Below are 21,464 nucleotides of genomic sequence, written 5' to 3'. Positions count from 1 at the left end.
TACTACAGTAAACAACACAACAGTAAACAACACAACACGACAGTAAACAACACTACATTAAACAACACTATACAACAGTAAACAACACTACAGTAAACAACACTACACAACAGTAAACAACACTACACGACAGTAAACAACACTACAGTAAACAACACTACACGACAGTAAACAACACTACAGTAAACAACATTACACGACAGTAAACTACACTACAGTAAACAACACTACACGACAGTAAACAACACTAAAGTAAACAACACTACACTACAGTAAACAACACTACACGACAGTAAACAACACTAAAGTAAACAACACTACACGACAGTAAACAACATTACAGTAAACAACACTACACGACAGTAAACAACACTACAGTAAACAACACTACACTACAGTAAACAACACTACACGACAGTAAACAACACTTACAGTAAACAACACTACACGACAGTAAACAACACAACAGTAAACAACATTACAGTAAACAACACTACATGACAGTAAACAACACTATAGTAAACAACACTACACGACAGTAAACAACACTACAGTAAACAACACTACACGACAGTAAACAACAAAACAGTAAACAACACAACAGTAAACAACACTACACGACAGTAAACAACACTACACTACAGTAAACAACACTACACGACAGTAAACAACACCAAAGTAAACAACACTACACGACAGTAAACAACACAACAGTAAACAACACTACATGACAGTGAACAACACTACACAACAGTAAACAACACTACAGTAAACAACACTACACGACAGTAAACAACACAGCAGTAAACAACACTACACAACAGTAAAAAAAACACTACACAGCAGTAAACAACACTACACAACAGTAAACAACACAACAGTAAACAACACTACATGACAATAAACAACACAACAGTAAACAACACTACACAACACTACACGACAGTAAACAACACAACAGTAAACAGCACAACACAACAGTAAAAACACTACACGACAGTAAACAACACTACACAACAGTAAACAACACAACAGTAAACAACACTGCACGACAGTAAACAACACAACAGTAAACAACGCAACAGTAAACAACACAACAGTAAACAACACAACAGTAAAAAACACTACACAACAGTAAACAACACTACACGACAGTAAACAACACAACAGTAAACAACACTACACAACAGTAAACGACACTACACGACAGTAAACAACACAACAGTAAAAACACTACACAACAGTAAACAACACAACAATACACAAAACTACACAACAGTAAACAACACAACAGTCAACAACACAACAGTAAACAACGCTACACAACAGTAAACAACACAACAATAATAATCAATAAATAATGTAAGTAATACTTTACATTTGGGAATGACTGGTATGAGCTTTAATGCATATTCATGTTCACTACATATTTACAATATATACATCTTGTTTTTACACATATAATCATTGTTTATTTAGAAAGAAAAAAACATGAAAAAGTGCATGAAATGATATCAATCAGATTAGGGTTAGTCAGCTGGTACTTGTGTTTGGTCATAGTACAGAGCAGAGACTTCTGTTACATAGAGGATCTTTGACTAGTGTTTTTGTAGTATCATCCATCCATGGGAGCCTGTCACAGTAGCGCCTTTTAAACAACAGACTGCTCCTGTTTTGTAGAGGATCTTTGAATTTCCACCTTTGGAGCTGGCCCTTAAAAAGAGTAACAATCCTGTCACGTTGAGGATCTTTGACCAGCGTTTTTTGCAATAGATCCTTAAAAGCAGCATAATACTTCTGTCATTTATAGATGATCTCTCTCTAGCATTTTTGTAAATTCTTAAAAACAGCAGTGTTCCTGTCATATACTATATATAGGATCTTTGAATAGCGGTTTTGTAGGTGGTCCCTAAAAACAGCAATACCGTGATGTGAGAGGATCTTTGTCCAGCATTTCTACAGTATAAAAAACCGTAGAGCACTTTGACTAAACAGTATGAGGTCAAAACCATTTCAGTGCTTTTGTCATAAAGAAAGGATCTTTGACTAGCAATTTTTGTAGCAAGTACTCAAAAACAGCAGAGTGCTCTTGTTATTTAAGGGATCTTTGACTAGCCACCTTTGAGAAGGTACTCAAAAACAGCAGTGAAAGGGATCTTTGACAAGCCACCTTTGAGCAGGTACTCAAAAACAGCAGTCAAATGGATCTTTGACAAGCCACCTTTGAGAAGGTACTCAAAAACAGCAGTCAAAGGGATCTTTGACAAGCCACCTTTGAGAAGGTACTCAGAAACAGCAGTCAAATGGATCTTTGACAAGCCACCTTTGAGAAGGTACTCAAAAACAGCAGTCAAATGGATCTTTGACAAGCCACCTTTGAGAAGGTACTCAAAAACAGCAGTCAAATGGATCTTTGACAAGCCACCTTTGAGAAGGTACTCAAAAACAGCAGTCAAAGGGATCTTTGACAAGCCACCTTTGAGCAGGTACTCAAAAACAGCAGTCAAATGGATCTTTGACAAGCCACCTTTGAGAAGGTACTCAAAAACAGCAGTCAAAGGGATCTTTGACAAGCCACCTTTGAGAAGGTACTCAGAAACAGCAGTCAAATGGATCTTTGACAAGAAACCTTTGAGCAGGTTTTTAAAAACAGTAAATCTGTCATGTTGAGGATCTTTGACTAGCATTTGGCAGCATGTCCTTAAAAACAGTTATAAAGAATCGTTGAATAGTGGTTATGTAGTTGGTTCTTAAAAACAGCAGAGTGCTGTGGTTTTATGGAGGATCTTTGACTGGCAGGTTTGTGAAAACCGTAACCCTGTCATGTTGAAGATCTTTGACTAACGTTTTTTGCAGTAGGTCCTTGAAAACAGAAGCGCGTTCCTGTTTTAAAGAGGATCTTTGACGATAGCCACTTTTGCAGTAGGTCCTTAAAACAGTACAACGTTCCTGCCATATATAAAGGGTCTCTGAACAGCATTTTAGTAGCAGGTCCTTAAAAACCAGCAGAGTGCTCCTGTTTTATAGAGGATCTTTGACAAGCCGGTTCTTAAAAACAGGCATCCTGTCATATAGAGAGGATCTTTGACAAGCCGGTTCTTAAAAACAGGCATCCTGTCATATAGAGAGGTTTTTTGACAAGCCGGTTCTGAAAAACAGTAACTCTGTCATGTTGAGGATCTTTGAATAGTGTTTTTTTTGGAGTGGGTCCATAAAAACAGCCGAATCCCCCTGCCATGCAGAGGATCTTTGACTTGCATTTTTGCATTTACGCGAGTCCTGAAGAAACTGCATAGCGCTCTTGTTATTTAGAGGATCTTTGACCAGAGTGCGCATATTACAAAAGGATGATTTGCTGTCTTTACTCTATGACCAAGCGTTGACAGAAGAGGTGAGGTAGATAGCGTGAGTCAACATCAACAAACATTTGGTGTTGTTGAAATGAGTCCTGAGTGGAATTTGTAAAAAAAAACAACTTATTTTTTGCCGTCCTTTTTCTTCTCCTGCTCGGCCTTCTTCTTCTTCTCCTCCTTGATCTCCTTGTACCTCCACTTGGGAGGCTCCAGGTGGTCCTTGTCCACCTTCTTCTTCTTCTTCTCCTTCTTTGGCGTGGCCTCCGTGGGCCTGTTGATGTTGATGTGCGGGATGCAGCCGGAGGGGAAGACGCTGTTCCTCCTGGCCATGCTGCGCGGGATGAACCTGGACGCCACCTTGTTGGAGGCCAGCGAGATGATGCTGCCCCGCCGGTCGGCGTCGGCGCAGCAGGTGGTGGCGATGGATTCGGCGGATTGCACGGAGGGAATGGCGTGCGATGCCGAGCCGTCGCTGTGGCACACCGAGCTTTCCTCCAACTCCCGCTCCGAGTGTTTCCTCATCAGCTCGGGCACGGCCAGGCGTCTCTTGCCCGCTTCGGGGGGGCTGGTGGGGCACAGCGGACGGCAGCCGGTGGAAATGAGCGGGCTGTGGAGGCTGGTGGTGATGCGCACCATGTGGTCCAGAACCCCCTCGTCCTCGGGGTCACGGGGAAACCGGAACGCGAACTTGGTCTTGATGTGCTGGGAGATTTTCTCCCGGGCGCTCCTTTCCGCCGTGGCCTTGGCCACTCGCTGCCTGAGCTCGGGCCACTCGGGGACGTAACTTTCACAGAACTGCTCAGCTTTGGGTCTCATGGTGAGGCGGCGAAGACGATAAAGCGTCTCATAGCGACCCGTTTTTTGGGCCCAGTCCTGAGCGCACTTTCCTCTCGTGGTGTCTGTGGCGCCAATGTCAGCCCCTGAAACGTAAGAAGTATGGAAATATAACCGGAGTAGATAGGGCGTTTCTCAATAATCAGATCTCTGTGTACGTATTTTGATTTTAAAGTTAAAGTACCACTGATAGTCACACACACACACTAGGTGTGGTGAAATTACCCTCTGCATTTGACCCATCCCCTTGTTCCACCCCCAGTTCAAGTCTTAGAATTAGATGGTCACATCGAGTCTTAGACTTAGTTAAGTTAAAGTTAAAGTACCACTGATAGTCACACACACACACACACTAGGTGTGGTGAAAGTACCCTCTGCATTTGACCCATCCCCTTGTTCCACCCCCTGTTCTAGTCTTAGAATTAGATTGGTCACATCGAGTCTTAGACTTAGTTAAGTTAAAGTTAAAGTACCACTGATAGTCACACACACACTAGGTGTGGTGAAAGTACCCTCTGCATTTGACCCATCCCCTTGTTCCACCCCCTGTTCTAGTCTTAGACTTAGATTGGTCACATCTAATCTTAGACTTAGTTAAGTTAAAGTTAAAGTACCACTGATAGTCACACACACACTAGGTGTGGTGAAATTACCCTCTGCATTTGACCCATCCCCTTGTTCCACCCCCTGTTCTAGTCTTAGACTTAGATTGGTCACATCTAGTCATCTGTAATCCGATTCATGTGTCTATGGACTAATTTGTGTGTCTGTATTGCAATCTGTGCGTGTTTTATATTGTGTGTCCGTATTTTGATTTGTGTGTGTGTATGAAAAAACATCTGTCGGTATTAAGATGTGTGTGTGTAAAAAAATGTGTGTGAATGTGTATTCAGATTTGTGTGAAGCAGTCTTTTTATACGTGACTTTTGCAACCCTTCTTCCGTGTTAGACTCGCGTACCTCAGTCTGTGCATCTGTAATCCGATTCATGTGTCTGTGGACTAATTTGTGTGTCTGTATTGCAATGTGTGTGTGTGTGTGCAATCAAATCCGGGTATGCATGTTTTAATCTCAGTCCATATTGCGATCTGTGTGTGCAAAAAAAATTTGTGTCTGTGAATTCAGATTCAGATTGTGTCTGTATTGCAATGTGTGTGCGTGTAATCAAATGTGCGTGTTTTAAATTGTGCGTCCGTATTTTTTTGTGTGTGTAGAAAAAAATCTCTGTCGGTATTACGATCTGTGTGTGTGTAAAATGTGTATGTCTGTGTATTCAGATCTGTGTGAAGCAGTCTGTTTAAACTTTCGCAACCCGTCTCCCGTGTCAGACTTGCGTACCTCAATCTGTGCATCTGTAATCCAATTTATGTGTCTGTGGACTAAATTGTGTGTCTGTATTGCAATCTGTGTGGGTGTATTACGATCAAGGTGTGCGTGTTTTAATTTGTGTATCTGAACCGGACTCCAACGCAAGGACTTATTTGGACGGACTTGTTAGACAAAGTATTTTAAATGTAAATGTACCTAATAAAATGCACGACGCGCAAGAGGAAGGCAGAACCATCCATACATTGGTGGTGTCGACACCAAGGGTAGTATCAGCATATGACTGATGCTGGAGTGAATAGGTCGATATTTTTGTTTTATAAAAATTCATATTTTTGTTTTTGTTCATGTTTACAAACTCAGGGAATAATTCTTTGAGAGCAAACACCAAAGGATTTAAAAGAGGAGCAGATGAGAAAGTCAGTGGAGATTTTCAAGAACTGGTGACATTTGGAGGCTTAAATGTGACGTTTAAAAAGCCAACTCTACAATGTTAAAGAGCAAACCGGGACTTTATTGTCAAGTTCATATCACCATGGGTAGATAATGGGCTGATTGTATCATCAGTTTTTTTTTAAACGTGTGCAGTCAAGTGTCACTAATCTATACGGATTAGAAAGTCATAGATTACAGTGTGTGTGTGTGTGTGTGTGAGTGTGTGTGTGTGTGTGTGTGTGTGTGTGTGTGTGTGTGTGTGTGTGTGTGTGCTCATATGTTCAGAATGATCCCTTAAACCGGCCTGGCGTCATACACTGGCGGACAAAGTTAGCCGTCTTAAAATATGTCGGGATCAACGGTCCTATTCTGGAAGCCTCTGTTTGGAAGGAAGTGCGATCCAAAGTAAGGAAAAGATGCGTGTCAGGAGTTACCTGCCATAACAAGTGCTGCCACCACATCGTCGCGGCCCGTCATCGCCGCTTTGATGAGGGCTGTGAAGCCGCGACAGTCCCTTATTTCCGTGTCTATTCCCGAGTAATAGTTCAGGAGGTACATGACCGTGCTGGCGTGACCTGGGGAGTGGAAGAAGATGCACTTGATGTTTGCCTTGGTTGTGGTGGTTGGTGGCCATTACTGTCAGGGTTTGGTTTGTCTTGGAAGTCCTTTGGCCTCTCATCCAAGTAGACTTCATCAGTTCATGATCATAAACTTAGATTGGTCAGATCTAGTCTTAGATTTAGATTGGTCAGATTTAGTCTAAGATTTAGATTAGTCAGATCTAGTCTTTAATTTAGATTGGTCAGGTCTAGTCTTAGACTTAGATTGGTCACATCTAGTCTTAGATTTAGATTGGTCACATCTAGTCTTAGATTTACATTAGTCAGATATAGTTTTTAATTTAGATTGGTCACATCTAGTCTTGGACTTAGATTGGTCACATCTAGTCTTAGACTTAGATTGGCCACATCTAGTCTTAGACTTAAATTGGTCACATCTAGTCTTAAACTTGGATTGGTCAGATCTAGTCTTAGACTTAGATTGGTCATATCTAGTCTTAGACTTAGATTGATCACATCTAGTCTTAGACTTAGATTGGTCACTTCTAGTCTTAGAATTAGATTGGTCAGATTTAGTCTTAGATTTAAATTAGTCAGATAAAGTCTTAGATTTAGATTGGTCACATAGACTCTTAGACTTAGACTGGTCACATCTAGTCTTAGACTGAGATTGGTCAGTTCTAGTCTTAGATTGGTCACATCTAGTCTTAGACTTATATTGGTCACATCTAATCTTAGATTTAGATTGGTCACATCTAATCTTAGACTGAGATTGGTCAATTCTAGTTTTAGATTGGTCAGATCAAGTCTTAGACTTAGATTGGTCACATCTAGTCTTCGACTTAGATTGGTTAGATCTAATCTCAGACTTAGATTGGTCATATCGAGTCTTAGACTTAAATTGGTCATATCGAGTCTTAGACTTAAATTGGTCACATCTAGTCTTAGACTTATGTAGGTCAGATCTAGTCTTAGACTTAGATTGGTCAGATCTAGTGTTACATTTAGATAGGTCATATCTAGTCTTAGACTGAGATTGGTCAGATCTAGTCTTAGATTGTCAGATCTAGTCTTAGACTTAGATTGTCAGATCTAGTCTTAGACTTAGATGGGTCAGATCTAGTCTAATATTGGTCATATCTAGTCTTAGACTTAGATTGGTCATATGTAGTCTTAGACTGAGATTGGTCAGATCTAGTCTTAGACTGAGATTGGTCATATCTAGTCCTAGACTTACATTGGTCACATCTTGTCTTAGACTTAGATTGGTCACATCTAGTCTTAGACTGAGATTGGTCTGTTCTAGTCTTAGATTAGTCAGATCGAGTCTTAGACTGGTCAGATCTAGTCTTAGACTTATATTGGTCAAATCTAGTATTAGATTGGTCAGATCTAGTCTTAGATTTAGATTGGTCAGATCTAGTCTTAGTTATTGTCCAACTCTTAATTACCGATTCCGATATCAACCGATACGATACATACAGTCGTGGAATTAACACATTATTATGCCTAATTTTGTTGTGATGCCCCGCTGGATGCATTAAACAATGTAACAAGGTTTTCCAAAATAAATCAACTTAAAGTTATGGAAAGAAATGCCAACATGGCACTGCCATATTTATTATTGAAGTCACAAAGTGCATTATTTTTTTTAACATGCCTCAAAACAGCAGCTTGGAATTTGGGACATGCTCTCCCTGAGATAATCCTGATATTGTAGCGTCCCGGAAGAGTTAGTGCTGCAAGGGGTTCTGGGTATTTGTTCTGTGGTGTTTATGTTGTGTTACTAGGATGTTCTCCCGAAATGTGTTTGTCATTCTTGTTTGGTGCGGGTTCACAGTGTGGCGCATATTTGTAACAGTGTTAAAGTTGTTTATACGGCCACCCTCAGTGTGACCTGTATGGCTGTTGACCAAGTATGCCTTGCATTCACTTGCGTGTGTGAAAAGCCGTAGATATTATGTGACTGGGCCGGCACGCAAAGGCAGTGCCTTTAAGGTTTATTGGCGCTCTGTACTTCTCCGTGTACAATTTTACTTTTTGAAACCAATACCGATAATTTCCGATATTACATTTTGAAGCATTTATCGGCCGGTAATATCGGCAGTCCGATATTATCGGACATCTCTAATTATGACCAATGTATGACCCTGTAAATACTTGGTATTGGATTGATAGCAAAATGTGTAGTTTTGCCTAAAATGTATGTAAAGTATCAGAGAACAGAAGAGTAAGTGATTATTACATTTGAACAGAAGTGTCAATAGAACATGTTAAAACAGAAATAAGGCATATATTCACAGTAAATGAACCAGTAGATTAATAATGTTGACAAAATAATAGATTGGTTAATGTTTTACGGCACACATCAGCAGACTAATTAAGTTTCTTCGTTTGCTTACTATGAATAGAAAAGTTGTCTAGTATGTTCACTATCTTGCTTTGTGACAAAATTCTTCTTTGATTGCAACAAGAAACATATGTTTAATATATCATAAGATTGTTTTGTTGAAGTAAAGCCAATAATGCACATTTTTGTGGTCCCCTTTTATTTGAAAAGTATCGAAATTAGGGATGTCCGATAATGGCTTTTTGCCGATATCCGATATTCCGATATTGTCCAACTCTTAATTACCGGTACCGATATCAACCGATACCGATATATACAGTCGTGGAGTTAACACATTATTATGCCTAATTTGGACAACCAGTTATGGTGAAGATAAGGTCCTTTTTTTAAAAATTAATAAAATAAAATAAGATAAATAAATTAAAAACATTTTCTTGAATAAAAAAGAAAGTAAAACAATATAAAAACAGTTACACAGAAACTAGTAATTAATGAAAATGAGTCAAATTAAAGGTTAGTACTATTAGTGGAGCAGCAGCACACACTAATCATGTGTGCTTACGGACTGTATCCCTTGCAGACTGTATTGATATATATTGATATATAATGTAGGAAGCAGAATATTAATAACAGAAAGAAACAACCCTTTTGTGTGAATGAGTGTAAATGGGGGAGGGAGGTTTTTTGGGTTGGTGCGCTAATTGTAAGTGTATCTTGTGTTTTTTATGTGGATTTAATAAAAAATAAATACAATTAAATTTTAAAAAATACAGATAATTTTGAAACCGATACCGATAATTTCAGATATTACATTTTAAAGCATTTATCGGCCGATAATATCGGCATCTCTAATCGAAATACATTTTGTAATGTAAAATATTGGTATATGGTCAACTCTAGTTGCAACAAATGGCACAAAAGGAGCATCTGTGGTCAGAATGTTTGTAACTGCTGTTATTTGTTGCAGAGTCTTTTAGGAATGGTTGAAAGGACAGTGTTGTGTGTCTGACAAAGGACAAAGGTCTTCTAAGACAAACCAAACAGTCCAGTCGGGTTGGATTGAAGGCCCTGAGAATACAAATGAGATGCATGAGAAGATCCTTAGACCGTGGCGACTACCTGCTTGGGATGCGATCATCAGTGCTGTGTTGCCTTCATGGTCCTGGTGGTTGATGTCTACATGAGGACAGGTGTTCAGCGCGTACACAATGTCCAGGAAGCCTTTGCAGCAAGCCACCATCAAGCCGTTCTGTGGAGGACCCAACTCACCGTCAGTTCCCCGCCAGGCATCTTGGCAGCACGACCAGACCTTACCCAGTTGTTGATGTCCAGCTCCATCACCTCGTCTCTGGTCACGCCCCTCTCCAGGACCCTCTGCAGAGCGGCCAGGTTGTTGCGGGCGCACGCCTGGTAGAGAGTGGACGCCGTCCGCCCGTCCCATGTTTCCCGCGAGTAGTCCGGAAGCACGGAGTCGTCGGACAGGATGCTGTCCGAGTCCCACCCCGACGAAGACCCGTCCTCCTCGTCGGGACCCGGACCCAAGTGAGGGTCCTCCACCGCCCTGGCCATGGTCCAACAGCAGGTGAGATGGCGCCCGTTCCTCCGGCTACATCTATGAGGGAATCAACGCACACGTCTTTTCTCACTCCTCCATGGTGAAGCCTCGCCGTCAGTCATTCGCACACTTGCAAGTCAAGTCCGCCGGGATTAGGGCCGCATTACCTGAGTGTCTTGGAGTGGGCGTGGCCACCTGAGGGTCCTCACAGTTAAGTAACTGGATCAGGAATTAAAAGCCCTGCTGAGCACACAGGCCGGCTAATTTGGGAATAACGCCGTGCCTCGGAATAACCTCAGTCACATGTCGCCCGTCAACTCAGTAACATTTAGTGTACATTTAGTGTACATTTAGTGTACATTTAGTGTGCATTTAGTGTACATTTAGTGTGCATTTACTGTACATTTAGTGTGCATTTAGTGTACATTTAGTGTGCATTTACTGTACATTTAGTGTGGATTTAGTGTACATTTAGTGTGCATTTACTGTACATTTAGTGTGCATTTAGTGTACATTTAGTGTGCATTTACTGTACATTTAGTGTGGATTTAGTGTACATTTAGTGTACATTTAGTGTGCATTTAATGTACATTTAGTGTACATTTAGTGTACATTTAGTGTGCATTTACTGTACATTTAGTGTGCTATTAGTGTACATTTAGTGTGCATTTACTGTACATTTAGTGTGGATTTAGTGTACATTTAGTGTACATTTAGTGTGCATTTAATGTACATTTAGTGTGCATTTAATGTACATTTTGTGTGCATTTAGTGTGCATTTAGTGTACATTTAGTGTGCAATTAATGTACATTTAGTGTGCATTTAGTGTGCATTTACTGTACAATTAGTGTGCATTTAGTGTGCATTTAGTGTACATTTAGTGTGCATTTACTGTACATTTAGTGTGCATTTAGTGTACATTTAGTGTACATTTAGTGTGCATTTACTGTACATTTAGTGTGGATTTAGTGTACATTTAGTGTACATTTAGTGTGCATTTAATGTACATTTAGTGTGCATTTAATGTACATTTAGTGTGCATTTAATGTACATTTAGTGTGCATTTAGTGTGCATTTAGTGTGCATTTAATGTACATTTAGTGTGCATTTAGTGTGCATTTAGTGTGCATTTGATGTACATTTAGTGTGCATTTAATGTACATTTAGTGTACATTTAGTGTACATTTAGTGTGCATTTAATGTACATTTAGTGTGCATTTAATGTGCATTTAATGTACATTTAATGTACACCTTCGGGAATTTCCGTAGATATTATGTGACTGTAGTAACGCTTCTGCACTCTGACCAAACTAGATTTTCTTGGACAAAAAGGGCATAAAACATAAGAAAAAGTACTGTATATCGACGACTATATCTGAAGTTGATGTCGAGATTTATGCGTTAATAATAAAAAATATGTATATTTACCGCATTTTCCGGACTACATGGAGTGCACAGAAGCCACACCCACTAAATTTTAGGAAAAAGATTTAGTGGGTATATCTGCGACTTAAGCCGCAGCTATATACGTTGTGAATTTTTTTTTCAATTGTTTCCAAACGGTGTCTGTAACAAGGCAGTAAAATATCTGATCAAACAAAACAGAAGTCATCATCATGGACCTGCAGAAGCTAGCACTCCAATCAGCGAACGAGGTGACGTTTTGGCGAATTTCCCGAGGAATCTGTGAAACTGAAACCAAACAAAAAGAACGCCATTGTAAGTTAATAATACTAACACAGACACCTGTGAACGTGTTAGGATAATGACGCTGGCTTGATTACATTACGATAGCACGTACAAATATGCATGAAAACACTCCTACAGACATCACACTTGGGACCGTTTAGTAAGTAGGAATTGTTTTACTTATATTGTAAAACCTACAAACCATACTTGGAATGATGAAGGAAGAATCCATTCAAGGCTAAAAAACGGAACTTCTACTTCCGGTTGAAATCACTAAATGGAGGGACACTGCAGTGAGCGAACCCGTCCAAAAGGGGGCGCCAAAGCACAAACTGTAAAACCTTTTTTCAGTGTATTTTTTTTTACTCGGTTGGTAAAGCGGCAGGGCCAGCATCCTAAGGGTTCCAGGTTCCAGGTTCCCCCCTCGTCACTGCCGTTGTGTCCTTGGGCAAGACACACTATTATGTTAGATCCACTATGGACTGGACTCTCACAATATTATGTTAGATCCACTATGGACTGGACTCTCACAATATTATGTTAGCTCCACTATGGACTGAACTCTCACAATATTATGTTAGATCCACTATGGACTGGACTCTCACAATATTATGTTAGCTCCACTATGGACTGAACTCTCACAATATTATGTTAGATCCACTATGGACTGGACTCTCACAATATTATGTTAGCTCCACTATGGACTGAACTCTCACAATATTATGTTAGATCCACTATGGACTGGACTCTCACACTATTAGGTTAGATCCACTATGGACTGGACTCTCACACTATTATGTTAGATCCACTATGGACTGGACTCTCACACTATTATGTTAGATCCACTATGGACTGGACTCTCACACTATTATGTTAGATCCACTATGGACTGGACTCTGATTGATTGACTTTACCCACCTGCTCCCAGTGCCACCCACACTGGTTTAAATGTTACTTACTTCAGTATGTAAAGCGCTTTTAGTCTCTAGAGAAAAGCGCTATATACATATATAAATATATTAAATCATTATGTCTCTCAGCGAAACAAACGTCCAAAAATCAGCCGCACCGTTTCATAGGCCGCAGGGTTCAACGTGTAGGAAAAAAGTAGCGGCTTATAGTCCGGAGTTTACGGAATGACCTGTTATAGGTCCCTGGGACCTATAACATTCACCAGGTTTAGCTGCATTCTACTGCCTTGGGTCCACCTGGCCTTGCCACCACGGCACAACTCTGGTTAGCCTCTTTGTAGGCCTGGAATCTTCAACTGTGACTCACTGAAGTCAATAAAAGGTTTTGAGGTTGTAACTAAAAGTTTCCGTCATTTACCTATGGCGAGGATGTGATCAAAATAAATACATTTAATTCAAATAATTTGCGTGATAAAGCTGCCATTCAATTGAAATGAAGGATACTGGTCAGTGAGACGCTTGGAAGGGCTGCAGCAGGAATGATTACAGGCTGAAAGGACTCTGTGGGCCTGTCCGGACACGTCGACCCCCCCCTCCTTACCAGAGTGGCCTGAGGACAGGTCCCATACTCCTATGACCAGCTGTCCTCTGGTATCCACAGGGGGAAAGATTCCCACATTTTCAGTGCCTGTTTACCGACTGGTCCACAGGGAGTGATGAGGTGGAGATGAAGGGAGAGGACTTGGACAGAAGAGAGCTGAAGGATGAAGACTTAGGCAGACCTGCATGGGAGGACTGAAAACCTTATGGAAGACAAAGCTGATGAAGTGAGTATCAAATATATATATATTTATTTATTTATTTATTTATTTATATATTTTTAATTGGACACGCTTGAAATATAGCAATATAAGTAAACAACAATTAGGAAAGTTAGGTCTTAAAAATGTGAATAGCAGAATTAATGATACATGGAAGTTGTTGAATTGCTTAAAAATAATAATAATTAAAAACATATATATATATTTTTTATTTATTTATTTATTTTTATTTTTATTTTTTATTTTATTTTATTTTTTTTAAAAGCAATTCAACAACTACAGCTAAATTGGTTAAAAAACAACAACAAACAAACATATATATGTATTTTTTTAAAGCAATTCAACAACTTCCATGTATCATTAATTCTGCTATTCACATTTTTAAGACCTCACTTTCCTGATTGTATATTGTTATATATCTAGGGTGTCCAATTAAAAATAAATAAATATATAAATATGTAGGATATATAATCATTATATAACATATAAACCAAAAAACAAACAAAAAACCTCTACCTTGTTTAAGTCCGTGACGACCTCCTCGAAGTTTTGTAATCAATCAGAATTATCAAGCTGCTAAAATGTAAAAATAAGTCTGGAGAGTGTTTTACATTTTCCCATCATGTACTTTAATGGATTTAAATTAGGTGTAATTTAGAATGTTTGTTTTTAGTTTTTATGGTGTGACCATATGTTTAGACATTTATGTTAGTCACATTTTTTTTTTTTTTTTTGCACCATGACTAGGGAAGGTTGTTTGGATTGTGTCATATAAATTAATGCTGTGCTGTCATTTCTAAATTCTCTCATTAATTGTCATTAATATGATTTACTCACATTGTCCACAAGATGGCAGCAAATATGTGACATTCCGGGATCGCCTGGTATATAAAATTAAATTTGAAAGTCCAGTGCGATGCTTTGTTAAGTTGAACTCATGCCATCTCGCGGGCCAGATTGATATTGAAGAGGTTGGGCTGTAGTTTGGACAACCCTGTTATATATCCTCTTGAGAACCAGTGTCCTCTGTTTTGCATATTGGGCCTATTTCCCCCCCAAAATCAAATAGATTGTCAATAAATGTCCACTGCAGAGGACATTGATTCCTGTTTTTTTAGAAGGCCAAAGCACATTTTTTTAGGCACTTTTCCGTAGGGCTTTCAGTTCACAATTATTGCTGTCGTCCACTGATGCACCTTGGCTTAACTTTGTATTTCTGCCATTCTAGTTGGTAAGTTTAGTGCTCTCAGAGAAATTCCACAGATAATATGAAAAGCTAATTAGGCAGTGGTGTCCAAAGTGCGGCCCGGGAGCCGTTTGTGGCCCGGACACAAAGTTTTGTTGGCTCGCAGAATATTGTCGAAAAAAAACCTCTGAAAATGTTAGAAAAAAAGAGTTAAAAAATCGGAATTTAATGAGAAAAAGCTGAAAATTTTAAACTAATATTTAATAATAATATTGTTAGTCACCTATAACACAAAGCTAACACAAATCATTGTCCTTAAATATATATAACACATAATCTGTTTTTAGCATTTTTTTAAATGAAAAAAAATATCAAACTGGCCCCTGCATACTCTGACTATGCGGCCCCTGGTGGAAAAAGACACCCCTGATCTAAATTATTGGAAGCTCTCGAAATAACATAAAAATATGAACAAAGTTCAGTTAGTTTTATTTAAATTTTTTGATGAATTAACTAAACTTTGTTTATATTTTTTTATTTTATTTCAAGAGCTTCTTATATTTTGGATCAAGGGTGTCTTTTTCCACCTGGGGCCGCACAATGAAAAGTCAAAGTATGCACGGTCCATTATGATAATATTTTTTTAAATATTTATGTTCGGTTACACTTAACTGACATGTGTTTATTATTGTTGTTGTAATTTTTCAAATTACTTCCGAAGTCAGTTTTCTTTCTATTTTTTAATGAACTACGGTAACCAAAAATTACAATCATTTTTCAGTCAATTTTATTTTAATTTTTTAACTAACTGATTTATGAATTAACTTGAAAAATTACAACAATACTAAACACTGTTAAATGTGTAACTGAGCTTTAATATTTTTGTACTATCAGAGTGTTTGATAAACTATGTTATGCAGCTACACAATCGTTATATTATTATTGTTATTATTATTATATTCTTACAGTGAAAAAAACAAAACAAAAATGTAAAAAAAACGTGCATACAAATCGGAATTTAATGAGAAAAAGCTGAAATGCTCTAATGATTAATAATAATATACGCACTCACCGAAAACACAGAGCTGACGCAAGGGTTTTATCTTTAAATACAGTATGTTTATTTATTTATTTTTTTACAAAATAAATACAATATCCAAATGGCCCTTTTAATGTCCTGGCGTTAAGTGAAGCAAAAATAGCATCGATGAAAGTTGCAAAATAAGATGACACAATACTTTCACCACAGAGTATAAATGTAAACAATGTGGCAGCTGGTGTTAGTGGCAGAAATAAGACAGCATAGGTGGGTACAAATTAATGCATAAATCACACTATAAAGACTAAAATGCATACAAAGGGGGTACAACAAAAAAACAGTGCATCAAGGAAGGAAAAAGACTTAGAAGTAAAACTAAGAAAGGGAGGTGCTGGAGCGGAGGGACTGCAGGTAGAAGACGAGGTAAAGATGAGCGTGGTCATACGTCAATAGGTTTCAGGAAGACCAACCATCCAGTGTCTTCCTGCCACAGCCCTTGAGCCACTAAGTGGGCAAGCGGCTGCAGGTGTGAGCGCAGGTGCGTCTCGTTGCTCCACAGCGGCCATACCAGGATGTGAGGAGTAACGATGAAACAGGGAGCAGTAAGGGGAGATACGAGAACATAACAAAACGGGAGTGTGACACGTGTGTTCGATTCCAGGCTGCAGCAGGGGAGAACCGTTGGTAGATGACCACCGAGATGGAGTTCAAGTGGGCCAGGAGGTCCAGTGTGGCTGCAGGATGCAAAGGTAATGATAATAATAATAATATAGTGCCTGTTTTCCACAGGACTGCAATCTATTTACGGCATGGAAATATAAACATTATGTTACAAGAAAAACTAAGCCGCTGAATTGAAGAATGTGTTCATGTTCCAAAAGTGTCCAATAACATCAAAGAAAGTCCGATTTTTTGCTGAATTCTCGGGTGTCCTGGTCCGAAATTGATATCAGATATCAGTCCGATATTATTAGTATATTTGTACTACTGATGCTGCTTATATCGCGATATAATGTGCGATATAAGCAGTACTGCAACATGTTTACTTATTTGTGTGATGTCATGTGCGAGACGAGCATTCCTGCAGCGTGTTTAATTGTGTGTGTGTGTGTGTGTGATATCATGTGCGATACAAGCAGTCCTGCAGCGTGTTTACTTGTGTGCGATACAAGCAGTCCTCCAGCGTGTTTACCCTTGTGCGATACAAGCAGTTCTCTCAATAACACCAAAGAAAGTCCGATTTGGTTGCTGAATTCTTGGGTGTCCTGGTCTGAAATTGATATCGGATATCAGTCCGATATTATTAGTATATTTGTATTGGATTATATTGGCTTGCATGTGAAATGTGTGAGATCATGTGCGATACTAGCAGTCCTGCAGCGTGTTAAGTTGAGTGATATAATGTTTCCTCGCAACTAAATATTCCAAAGTCAACTGTCAGCTTTATTATAAGAAAATGGAAGAGTTTGGGAACAACAGCAACTCAGCCAGGAAGTGGTAGGCCAGGTAAACTGACAGAGAGGTCAGCGGGTGCTGAAGCGCATAGTGCAAAGACTTTCTGCACAGTCAGTTTCTACAGAGCTCCAAACTTCACGTGACCTTCCAGTTAGCCCACGTACAGTACGCAGAGAGCTTCGTGGAATGGGTTTCCATGGCTGAGCAGTTGCATCTAAGCCATACATCACCAAGTCTGATGCAAAGCATGGGATGCAGTGGTGTAAAGCACGTCGCCACTGGACTCTGGAGCAGTGGAGACGTGTTCTCTGGACTGATGAATCACGCTTTTCCATCTGGCAATCTGATGGACCAGTCTGGGTTTGGAGGTTGCCAGGAGAACGCTACATTTGGGACTGCATTGTGGCGAATGTAGAAATGTGGTGGAGGAGAATTATAGTGTGGGGTTGTTTTTCAGGAGTTAGTTCCAGTGAAAGGAACTTTGAATGCTCCAGCATAGCAAAACATTTTGGACAATTCCATGCTCCCAACCTTGTGGGAACAGTTTGGAGCGGGCCCCTTCCTCTTCCAACATGACTGTGCACCAGTGCACAAAGCAAGGTCCATAAAGACATGCATGACAGAGTCTGGTGTGGATTAACTTGACTGGCCTGCACAGAGTCCTGACCTGAACCCGATAGAACACCTTTTGGGATGAATTGAGAGCCAGGCCTTCTCCACCAACATCAGTGTGTGACCTCACCGATGCGCTTTTGGAAGAACGGTGGAAAATTCCTATGAAACACACTCCGCAACCTTGTGGACAGCCTTCCCAGAAGAGTTGAAGCTGTAATAGCTGCAAAAGGTGGACCCACATCATATTGAACCCTATGGGTTAGGAATGGGATGGCACTTCAAGTTCATATGTGAGTCAAGGCAGGTGGCCAAATACTTTTGGCAATATAGTGTATTATTTGTCGTATTTGTATTTGACTTCATTAAATGTTTGGATATAATTGATGTTTGGCGCAGGAGGGGATATAAAGAAGAAAAAGAAGACAGAGGGTAGAATTGTGGGGGACGAGGCAAAAAAAAAAAAAAAAAGTACTGTATTTGTGTATGTATATATGTAGATCAGGGGTCACCAACCTTTTTGAAACCAAGAGCTACTTCTTGGGTAGTGATTAATGCGAAGGGCTACCAGTTTGATACACACTTAGATAAATAGCCAGAAATAGCCAATTTGCTCAATTTACCTTTAACTCTATGTTATTATTAATAATTAATGATATTTACACTTAATTGAAAAGAGGAGAAAACACGAAAAAAATGACAATTAAATTTTGAAACATAGTTTATCTTCAATTTCGACTCTTTAAAATTCTAAATTCAACCGAAAAAAAGAAGAGAAAAACTTTAAAAAATAATTTATGGAACATCATTAGTAATTTTTCCTGATTAAGATTAATTTTAGAATTTTGATGACATGTTTTAAATAGGTTAAAATCCAATCTACACTTTGTTAGAATATATAACAAATTGGACCAAGCTACATTTCTAACAAAGACAAATCATTATTTCTTCTAGATTTTCCAGAACAAAAATTTTAAAATAAATTCAAAAGACTTTGAAATAAGATTTAAATTTGATTCTACAGATTTACTAGATTTGCCAGAATATTTTTTTTGAATTTTTATCATAATAAGTTTGAAGAAATATTTCACAAATATTCTTCGTCGAAAAAACAGAAGTTAAAATGAAGAATTAAATTACAATTGATTTATTCTTTACAATAAAATAAATACATTTACTTGAACATTGATTTAAATTGTCAGGAAAGAAGAGGAAGGAATTTAAAAGGTAAAAAGGTATATGTGTTTAAAAATCCTAAAATCATTTTTGAGGTTGTATTTTTTCTCTAAATTTGTCTTTCTGAAAGTTATAAGAAGCAAAGTAAAAAAAAAAAAAAAGAATTTATTTAAACAAGTGAAGACCAAGTCTTTAAAATATTTTCTTGGATTTTCAAATTCTATTTGAGTTTTGTCTCTCTTAGAATTAAAAATGTCGGGCAAAGCGAGACCAGCTTGCTAGTAAATAAATAGAATTTAAAAAATAGAGGCAGCTCACTGGTAAGTGCTGCTATTTGAGCTATTTTTAGAACAGGCCAGCGGGCTACTCATCTGGTCCTTACGGGCTACCTGGTGCCCGCGGGCACCGCGTTGGTGACCCCTGATGTAGATAGTCTGGCCCCCGGCCACATTCTTTTTACTCAATGTGGCCCCTGAGTCAATAAGTTTGGGGACCCCTGCTCTAAAGTACCATTTTGGAGATGATTTATGATGATGTAATGCGAGCCGTGTGTTGAATGGTCAGTCATCAGTTTATCTGATGAAAAAGGACCCAACACACTTAGCGCGGCGCCGCACATGAATTAAATAAACGCGTTGCGTAATCACCCGATGAATCACAATCTTAACATGGGCCGTGCGTCCACGTTTGGCTTCGTGCTCGTTTATGCATATTTGAGTCTCGCCGCTGACCGGCTGTCACATGACTCGCCAGCTGCACGCGGGAAGATCATCTGGTCATGAATACTTCATCTCGGCTTTGAGATTAAATCTGCACGCCTCCATTCTGCCAGCTCATATCGCTGCTGACGTTTCCGTGCGTTGCTTTTTTCCACCGGAGTTTCTTTGGCGGTCGCAAAGGCAGGGAAGGAGAGTCGGCCTTCTTGGTTGGACTGGCCATACCACTTAAACACACCTGCATGCGAGGACAACACCACTTTTACCACAATATTTATTTATGATTGTGTGTTTGTGTCTCACTTATGTGTTTAATACATATTTTTGTATACATTATATGTATGTTTAATACGTAACATAGTACAACAACCAGTGAAGTTGGCACGTTGTGTAATTTGTAAATAAAAACAGAATACAATGATTTACAAACCCTTTTCAATTTATATTCAATTGAATAGACGGCAAAGACAAGATATTTAATGTCCACACTGAGAAACGCAAATAATCATTAACTTAGAATTTAATGGCAGCAACACATTGCAAGAAAGTTGGGAAAGGGCATGTTCACCACTGTGTTACATGGCCTTTCCTTTTAACAACACTCAGTAAAGGTTTGGGAAGTGAGGAGACACATTTTTGAAGTGGAATTCTTTCCCATTCTTGCTTGATGTACAGCTTAAGTTGTTCAACAGTCCGGGGGTCTCCCTTCTCACATTGCAGGTGCCACACATTTTTAATGGGAGACAGGTCTGGACTACAAGCAGGCCAGTCTAGTACCCGCACTCTTTTACACGTGGCTTGGCATTGTCTTGCTGAAATAAGCAGGGGCGTCCATGATAACGTTGCTTGGATGGCAACATATGTTGCTCCAAAAGCTGTATGTACCTTTCAGCATTAATGGTGCCTTCACAGATGTGTAAGTTACCCATGTCTTGGCCACTAATACACCCCCATACCATCACAGATTCTGGTTTTTGAACTTTGCGCCTACAACAATCCGGATGGTTCTTTTCCTCTTTGGTCCGGAGGACACGACGTCCACAGTTTCCAAGAACAATTTGAAATGTGGACTCGTCAGACCACAGAACACTTTTCCACTTTGTATCAGTCCATCTTAGATGAGCTCAGGCCCAGCGAAGAGTTTCTGGGTGTTGTTGATAAATGGCTTTGGCTTTGCATAGTAGAGTTTTAACTTGCACTTACAGATGTAGTGACCAACTGTAGTTACTGACAGTGGGTTTCTGAAGTGTTCCTGAGCCCATGTGGTGATATCCTTTACACACTGATGTCGGTGTTTGATGCAGTACCGCCTGAGGGAGCGAAGGTCACAGGCATTCCCAGGTATTATTATTATTATTATTCAATGTTGGTTTTCAGCCTTGCTGCTTACGTGCAGTGATTTCTCCACATTCTCTGAACCCTTTGATGATATTACGGAGCGTAGAT

General features: G+C 39.3%; 2 protein-coding genes across 5 annotated transcripts in view; one reads left to right on the top strand and one right to left on the bottom strand.

Annotated features, from left to right (window-relative positions):
* Window positions 1-1,385: 1,385 nt before the first annotated feature.
* Window positions 1,386-10,534, bottom strand: ankrd33ab (ankyrin repeat domain 33Ab). 2 transcript variants are annotated; one of them, XM_062037643.1, is made up of 4 exons: window positions 10,172-10,534; window positions 9,977-10,106; window positions 6,382-6,522; window positions 1,386-4,273 (listed from the first exon to the last, which is right to left on the bottom strand). In XM_062037643.1, exons 1-4 carry the CDS (start codon window positions 10,424-10,426, stop codon window positions 3,477-3,479), a joined length of 1,323 nt encoding a protein of 440 aa, XP_061893627.1. In that variant the 5' UTR covers window positions 10,427-10,534; the 3' UTR covers window positions 1,386-3,476. The 2 variants fall into 2 exon arrangements, with proteins under 2 accessions (XP_061893627.1, XP_061893628.1); XM_062037644.1 differs by lacking the exon at window positions 6,382-6,522.
* Window positions 9,616-21,464, top strand: part of arhgef25b (Rho guanine nucleotide exchange factor (GEF) 25b) — a 49,859-nt gene continuing 38,010 nt past the window's right edge. The window contains exons 1-4 of one of the 3 annotated variants that reach the window (XM_062037639.1): window positions 9,616-10,127; window positions 10,226-10,439; window positions 13,724-13,840; window positions 16,721-16,808. In XM_062037639.1, coding sequence (XP_061893623.1) covers window positions 16,748-16,808 — 61 coding nt within the window. In that variant the 5' untranslated portion in view covers window positions 9,616-10,127; window positions 10,226-10,439; window positions 13,724-13,840; window positions 16,721-16,747. The other 2 variants (XM_062037640.1, XM_062037638.1) reach the window with 2 other exon arrangements.

This window comes from Entelurus aequoreus, linkage group LG26 (genome assembly GCF_033978785.1).
Source record: "Entelurus aequoreus isolate RoL-2023_Sb linkage group LG26, RoL_Eaeq_v1.1, whole genome shotgun sequence".
Classification (NCBI taxonomy): domain Eukaryota; kingdom Metazoa; phylum Chordata; class Actinopteri; order Syngnathiformes; family Syngnathidae; genus Entelurus; species Entelurus aequoreus.
Note: the sequence above shows the minus strand (reverse complement) of the source record. Positions and strands in the feature narration are given on the sequence as shown.

What these genes read in the sequence shown, in the direction of transcription:
- ankrd33ab (XM_062037643.1), bottom strand. Translation starts at nt 10,426, where the DNA reads ATGGCCAGGGCGGTGGAGGACCCTCACTTGGGTCCGGGTCCCGACGAG. An exon ending in AGCTGGACATCAACAACTGG is followed by an intron (nt 10,107 to 10,171) that starts GTAAGGTCTGGT and finishes GGTCCTCCACAG; the next exon opens with AACGGCTTGATGGTGGCTTG. An exon ending in GATGATCGCATCCCAAGCAG is followed by an intron (nt 6,523 to 9,976) that starts GTAGTCGCCACG and finishes TCCACTCCCCAG; the next exon opens with GTCACGCCAGCACGGTCATG.